General features: G+C 39.8%; 1 protein-coding gene across 1 annotated transcript; it reads left to right on the top strand.

Annotated features, from left to right (window-relative positions):
• The first annotated feature begins 1,722 nt into the window (after nt 1-1,722).
• Nucleotides 1,723-3,649, top strand: LOC120779406 (glucose dehydrogenase [FAD, quinone]-like). Its single transcript, XM_040111604.1, has 2 exons — nt 1,723-2,019; nt 2,081-3,649. Exons 1-2 carry the CDS (start codon nt 1,723-1,725, stop codon nt 3,647-3,649), a joined length of 1,866 nt encoding a protein of 621 aa, XP_039967538.1.
• The last annotated feature ends 4,050 nt before the right edge of the window (nt 3,650-7,699 follow it).

Raw genomic sequence — 7,699 nt, 5'->3', positions numbered from 1 at the left:
AAAGAGCGAATATTAAATTTTGTTTTAAACTTGGGGGAACGTTTACTGAAACATTTTAAATGATGAAATGCATGAATGGTTTAAGCGATTCCAAGAAGGTCGTGAGGACCTCTGTGACGATTAGAAGTCGGACCGTCCAAAATCAGTGATTATCCAAAACAATATTGAAAAAGTGCAGGAATTTATTAGGAATGAGCCGAAATCTTCTTTGCGTTACATGGAAATGGTGTTAAATATCACCAAAGACTCCATTCATCGCATTTTGATAGATAAATTGGGTCTACGGAAGCTGTGCTCCAAGTTTGTTCCGCACAAATTGACCGAAGAGCAAAAATTGCTACGAATACAACATTGTAAGGATTTGATTAAGGAGTCGAGAAAGGACATAAACTACAAATATTCCATTGTGACTGGTGATGAAACGTGGTGCTTTCAATATGACCCCGAAACCAAACGTCATAGTGCTGAATGGAAGCATCCCGACGAGCCATCAGCGAAAAAAAGTCGTCTTCAGAAGTCAAAAATAAAGACAATGCTGATTTGTTTTTACGATGTCGAGGGTATTGTACACCGAGAGTTCGTCCCACCTGGCCAAACGATTAATGCTGTGTTTGACATTGGTGTTATGAAGCGTCTTTTGTCACGCATTCGTCGTGCTCGACCACAATACCGCGAGGCAGGGTCCTGGCGCTTGTTGCACGATAATGCGCCGTGTCATCGGTCGACGCTTGTCACTGATTTTTTGACAAAAAACTCCGTATTAATCAGTAATCACTCACCCTACTCACCTGATCTGACACCCTGTGATTTTTACCTATTTGGAAAGCTTCATTTGTCCATGAAAGGACACTGGTTTCAGGACATTTCAGCTATCCAAAAGGCGACGACCGATATTCTCGAAGAGATTTCCAAAAAAAATGTTTTGGGAATCTGGCCTTTTTCTATTAGTGTACTACCTCACTTGAAGACAAAAGAGGACAATTTTAGCACTAACCGCGGAGATCTTCTCAGCCATAAAAATAATTACTCACATATGTATCTAAAAAATTTTCAGTAGCTTTCGTTATCGAGAGAAACTCTAATAATATTGAAACATCAACAATGCTTCCTTTTTTATTTTTAGCACTTACGTGTATTTATTACTAATAATAACACCAAAAGACTTACATACAAAGATCTGAAGGCACTTGGAGATAAATGGTTTTAATGAATGTGCGCTCCTTTTTTCAACTGCAACTCAACAAGCATTGTTTCAGTGCAAAGTTTTGTGCAAAAAATCTTAAAAAGAAAATTAATTAATGTAAGTAAGCAGGCATTGACACAAATTGCATTAAAGCATTAAAGCAATGACATGAAAAAGAGCAATTAAAAGCTTGCGCACGGGTCTGTTATATAAAGCGAAACGCCTGTGATGCGCTCCGCCAGTTTCCAAGCAAAATTGCCGCTGGATTAAAGGAAACTATCTAAGAGTGTTTGAATACCAGCATAAGAAACTCATTTACGTATACAATTTTCACGCTTTAGCGTGTTTAAACAGCATCATTTAAGGCCGTTGCACTGCGGTGCCCCTCAGTAGTCTTCGGGTCAATGTGAGTGGGAAGATACGGTTGATAACTTAATTAATTACGCAGCAACAAGTGTCTCAGAAGTGCTATTTATAAATCATTATTACGAATTACTTTGCATATCAATCGTCTTAGTAAAACCGGCTGCTAGCGAAGGATGCCGCTGCCGCTGTTGGAAGCTCAGTGCGCCGCACAGAGCATTGGTCCCTTCAATACTATGGTCAGCGCGTTAATACAAGCGCTGCTCGCGGCCCAATGCGCTATCTCGCCACCCGAGTTGTGGCCACCGGACTACGCGAATGCATTGCTGGGACGCACTCAGGTAGATGAGTATGATTTTGTGGTGGTTGGCGCAGGTTCGGCGGGTTCAGTAATAGCCAGTCGGTTAAGCGAGAATCCAGCGTGGAAAGTGTTGGTGTTGGAGGCAGGCGGTGATCCGCCGCAAGAATCTGAGGTGCGCATATACAAAAATTAGAATAGAACAGCTCTCTTATCGCCCACATTCTCATACATAGGTGCCCGGCGTTTTATTTTCTTTGGAGCACACAAATGCCACTTGGAATTACTTGACTGAGTATAGCAACAAGGCCTGCTGGGGTTTGGTTGATCGGCGCTGTTATTGGCCGCGTGGTAAAATGATTGGTGGTTCGGGTGGTGTTAATGGTATGCTATATGTGCGTGGGCATCGCGGTGATTACGACAGCTGGGCTCAGGCCGGTAATACAGGTTGGGGTTGGAACGATGTGCTGCCGTATTTTGAACGTTCCGTGCAACCAGTGGGCAATAATACGCACCCACGGGGCTATGTAACACTCAATGCATTTCCAGTTAACGATCCGGATATAGAACAAATGATCTATGCAGGCACCGCAGAACTGGGCATACCACGTGTGCACTTATTCACCGACGGCAGTGAGACCGGGTACTCCAACTTACCGGGTACAATAATGAATGGGCGTCGCATGAGTGCAAGCAAGGGGCATTTGGCGAGTGTTGCTAAGCGCCCAAACTTGCAAGTGATTAAAAACGCACACGTGACTAAACTGAATTTCGACAAGAGTGGTAGAAATGTACGCTCCGTTAGCTTCACTGTGCGAAATGAGAGAAAAATGCGCGTGAGTGTTGGTAAAGAGCTGGTTTTGTCGGCGGGTGCAATTGAATCGCCAAAACTTTTAATGCTGTCTGGCGTTGGACCGGCAGCGCACTTGAAGACAATGCAGATACCACTTGTGCATGATTTGCCAATCGGTGATAATTTGAATGATCACGCGCAGGTTGTGACTTTCTTAAAACTGAACGAAGGTCTAGCATATAAACTTACGCCTCAAGATAGCTTCGATAGCACATACAATTATCTCATACATCGTAGCGGACCGCTAACATCACACGGCACAGCCTCACTCACCGGTTTCGTCAACACGCTTAAAAACAGCCCTTATCCTGACGTAGAATTTCATCATTTCATTGTGCGTCGTGGCGATTTCGCTGGCCTGGAAATATTTCTCCACGGTCTTAGCATCAACGATTACTTTAAAGCACAAATACGCAGCGCTATTGAGCTTTCCGATATTTTGGGCATGTTTAATATACTCTCAACACCAAAATCCAGCGGAAATTTACGGCTGCGCAGCGCGGATTACAAGGATACTCCAAAATTAACACACAACTACTTCAATGATGCGGAAGATGTGGCCACGTTACTGCGCGCCATACGCTTCCAAGAGCAACTATTGAAGACCGCAGCCTATAGAGCCATGAATGCTACCCTAGTACTGCCCACAATCGCTGAGTGCGACGCTTTTGGCTTGCAGAGCGATGCCTATTGGCGTTGTTACATAAAATATTTCTCTTCCACCACCTATCATCAGTCGGGCACGGTGAAAATGGCGCCCGCAACCGATGACACTAGCTGTGTGGATCCACGTCTAAGTCTACGCGGTGTGAACAATTTGCGTGTGGTCGATGCTAGCATAATGCCCAAAGTGCCCAGCGCAAATACAAATGCGGCTACGATTATGATTGCCGAAAAGGCAGCCGACTTCATTCGACAGGATTGGCGTGATGTGTGGCAGCCCTTCTACTAATCCCGTATTTTTATTGAAATAACAGGTGAGATGTGAATATACCATATAAACGTTGAGAAAAGGGGAATGAAGACCATAGATACAGCAAGGCATACAAAGCATTACTCTAAATGATGTTATATAATCTTTTTCGGGAGAAAAATATGTGTAATATCAGATCTATTTAATAAATGACGAAATGAAAGTTGAGTTTTACAAAAAAAGATAATTTGATGGATTTAAGTGAAACGTAGTTAAGCACTACTAATTCTAAAATATATTTACTATAAGAAAAAGTGTTTGAAAAATTTAGAAAAAGGAAATTAAAAAGATAAATTTACCAAATTATAAATAGACGGTTAGATAGATTGGGAGGGTACGCAGCGCGACCATCGGTGTACTGTGACCTCTAATTCTTTCATAGGTTTTCGTTTAATCCTACAGCCCTTGGAAAATTTAGGAGGTTTGAAGGGTTGATGTATTTAATGTGACTTTTCTTAGGCTGCATGACTCCTCGAGGCGGCAGCCTACTTTTAGCCTCAGCATCCCATTCTAACAATAAGTATGTGCGCTTTTCCGCACAGCTTACAGAACCGACAAGTTTCGTCAAAGCTCATCCCTAAACTTTGCATAAATAGATAATAAATGAGGTTTGCATGGAGACTTAAGGTCTATTGTGCACTCCCCTAAGGCACAAAGACTCCCATAGCCCCAGAACATTGATGGATTCCAATACACGGCTAAATGGTATTAAGGCGATCTGATCACTATTAAGAAACATGGTTCCAAGGGCCTTAATCCTGTGCATTCTATCACCAGGTATTCGATTCTATCACCAGGTATTCGGGAGTTTCCGACACCATGTCGCAGAACCGGCAGTTTGCGGAATATATTAAGCCCATGTTAAATAAGTGCTTCTTGAGCTTACAATTTGTTGCTTGGGAGGTTGATTACGTTTTTAAGCCGGCTGAGGCTGTAACCACCCAATAGCACTTCTGTGGAATGTTTGCGTAGTCTGCAATGTACTGTAAAAAGTTCTGTTACTTAATAATATTTTTTAATCTTTTGGTGTTGTATATCATTACCTCTTTCTTATTTTCTTTTCTTCATGTTTCTCTCGTGCGCAAGTTCGCACGTTTGTCTGCTATTTTCTTCAATATCTCTATGTCAACAAATCCAAAATAGCGGAACCTTATTTTGTTCGCCTACACGTCGTCCGAAGGCACGAAAACGCGCCAGCTCTGAAAGTATTCGACGCAGTACCCGGCGGCGAAAGCAGTGGAAGAGGAAGATTTCTACTCCGTTCAAAAGACCAGATGCAGAAGGAACTGGGTAGGCTTGGAATCTCAAATTGGCGCCAAGCAGCGAAAAAGAAGAAAGCGCGCTGTTGAAAACTCGGCTATAACCGCGTAGACACCGCTTACGCCAATAAATAAGAAGATATTCGTTTGCCTACTGTAGACACATTTACATACCAAGTGCGATTTGATTGTGCATGATAATCTTGCTACCAGGGCAGCTTGGCTGTCACTGCAAATTTCTATAGGCTGATTTGTGGTCATTCGATTAACCTCTGTGCGATGGCGAATAGTTCTGCTTGGAAAATGGTATATCAATCCTAACACCTGTGTGGTTTTATTTCTCTCTCTATCTGTAATCAATTTCCCAAAGTAACGCTGAATTTGAAATCAAAATTTATTGTCTCCGGTATTGCATCTTTATTGAAATTGGATAGATGAGATTATTCTCCTATTTTGAAGGGGGCCGTCGCCCCGGGTACAACGTCTTGGGGGCGGCAAAACGATCTTCGCTGTTTTTTAATATTCAGAAAAATACTTCAAAAATTTTTTTTACAAAATTTATTATAAAAGATAAAGAGTTGTACACTCACAATGTAATAATCTGAATAACAATGAAAAATATTAATTTTTACTCGAATACTCTTCAGTCTTTGAATTTGTCTTATATCTTTTGGCTTATATCTTTCTTAAAAATAGTGATAGAACTTAAAGATGCACTTTTCTAGCTTTGATCGCTGCAAAATCACATATCATATCATTGTAATTTAAAGTTGAAGCAGTTTCACATTCTATTGAGAGAATCGCAAGATTGGACAGTCTACTCTGACTCATGGTCGATCTCAAGTAAGATTTGATCAATTTAAGTTTGCTAAAAGATCTTTCACAAGATGCAACTGATACAGGTATACTGAGTAGTATTCTTAAAGCTGTCGCTAACGTCTTGTAGGCTTCCAGTCCCATTGAAGAAATGTATAATAAAACTTTTTCTGGCGAAAATCCAATTTGTTCTTCGTTTTTCTTCGCTCTCTTTAATAAAAGTAGGACGTCTTGGATGTCACTGTATAAATCTTCGTTATCCAAGTCATCTGGATAGGATTCGGCAAATTGCTGGCATTTTTCTTTAATTTCGACGAGTTTGTCGTTGTATGAGTCTCTGGTTAGTTCTATAATTTGTTCAAAATCCCAAAGAAAAACAAAACGGTCATTAAGCTTTTCCAAATTTGTGAAACGGGTGGATATTTCCATTGATAGCTTATCCAGAATTTCGATCATACAGCGACGTATTTCTTCTTCTGAATTGAAACCAGCATCTTCAGATATTTCCCCAGACATATTTCGCTTCTTCCGAATTCTCTTGATAATAGTAACACCCCACTGTTCACACTTATTTTTGGCTTTGACTTCTAGTTCCTAAATTTTATATACTTAATATCGAAGATATTTTGTAAAAATTCACTTTTGTTCCAACCACCTCATGAAACTTGTAGGTAGGTAGATAAAGGGGGCGGCAGAACATCCTTGGCCCCGGGCGCCCGAAGTTGTAGCTACGCCATTGCTTTCATTACATGCATTCATCGGTTAAACTATCTTATGCTATTGGTGTAAGCTAGAATGAAGTTAAAACTAAATAAATGAACTTTCCTAGGCATTATTTAGTAAATAAATAAAATTAAGAAAGAGTTGAGTGAAGTGTAAACGTTGAAACTAAGGAAAAAATTCACAGATTGACAGTAGCTGTCCATTCAAAATATAGTTGTTTATTTGGTAAAAATGCCCTTCAAGTCGGTACATGGATGAAATCACTGAAATAACTGAAGGCTTTCCCAAATATCGAGTTTGAGAAGGTTTCGAAGTTTAGAAGAAGTGCAAGCAGGTCGTATTATCGATTGTGGACTATTGACTTATGAAGGCGACAACATCAACGCAAAAGAATGAATAATTATTTTTACAAAAACGACACAACTGGTGTGTGTTAAATGGGGAAAAGTCACTTTCCACGATTAAGAATGCAGAATGCTTGGAGAATCCTTAAAAGAAGCCTTTAGAAGTATGGGCACTAGCAATCGTTGGCAATAAAACAAATCTCTTTGAGCTACTTGAGTTTGGAGTTGAATTAAATGATTAAGTATACGATACAAAGAATATGCTAATTTATTCCCGCTAAATAAATTTATTTATATTATTTGCAATGAAACACAAAAACAAATTTCACAGATATACATCTTCTTATATATAAAAATAAGTTGGGTTTTTGTCAGTGCGCTATAGCTGACTAAACCGTTGCGTGAAATGAGAAATGGCCTGAACCACTTTGAAGGCAAACCAATGAGGTTGTAGAAAAAAATTCAAAAGTTGTTCATTTTTAAACGACTTACGAGCGTAAATAAAAAAAAAATTATTACTTAGTTGTACGAGTAACAGATAATATTATTTATCTAAGCTACAACACACTGATAAGGGCGAGTCTGAAAGGTTCGAGCAAAATGTACAATACCAAGTGAAACATGACTCTCTTTGTTTACATTTATTGCCGTCCCGTTCGTACAGATTTGGTACTTAATATGGATTTCTCGTTACATTTGTGTTAAACGCACAGATAATTAGATAATTTACGTAAATTTCAATATGACGCGCACTGTAAATACGAATTAGGTGTAGCGATTTGACAAAAATGAAGCTCAACAGAACCCTAAAAGGTAGTAAAATGAGTTTGAGGCTGCTGTGAAGCAAAACATTTTGTTACCAAATTGTACAAACTGAAAAATAGAGT

Source organism: Bactrocera tryoni, unplaced genomic scaffold (genome assembly GCF_016617805.1).
Source record: "Bactrocera tryoni isolate S06 unplaced genomic scaffold, CSIRO_BtryS06_freeze2 scaffold_101, whole genome shotgun sequence".
Taxonomy (NCBI): domain Eukaryota; kingdom Metazoa; phylum Arthropoda; class Insecta; order Diptera; family Tephritidae; genus Bactrocera; species Bactrocera tryoni.
The sequence above is the reverse complement of the archived record's forward strand: the minus strand, read 5'-3'. Positions and strand labels throughout refer to the sequence as shown.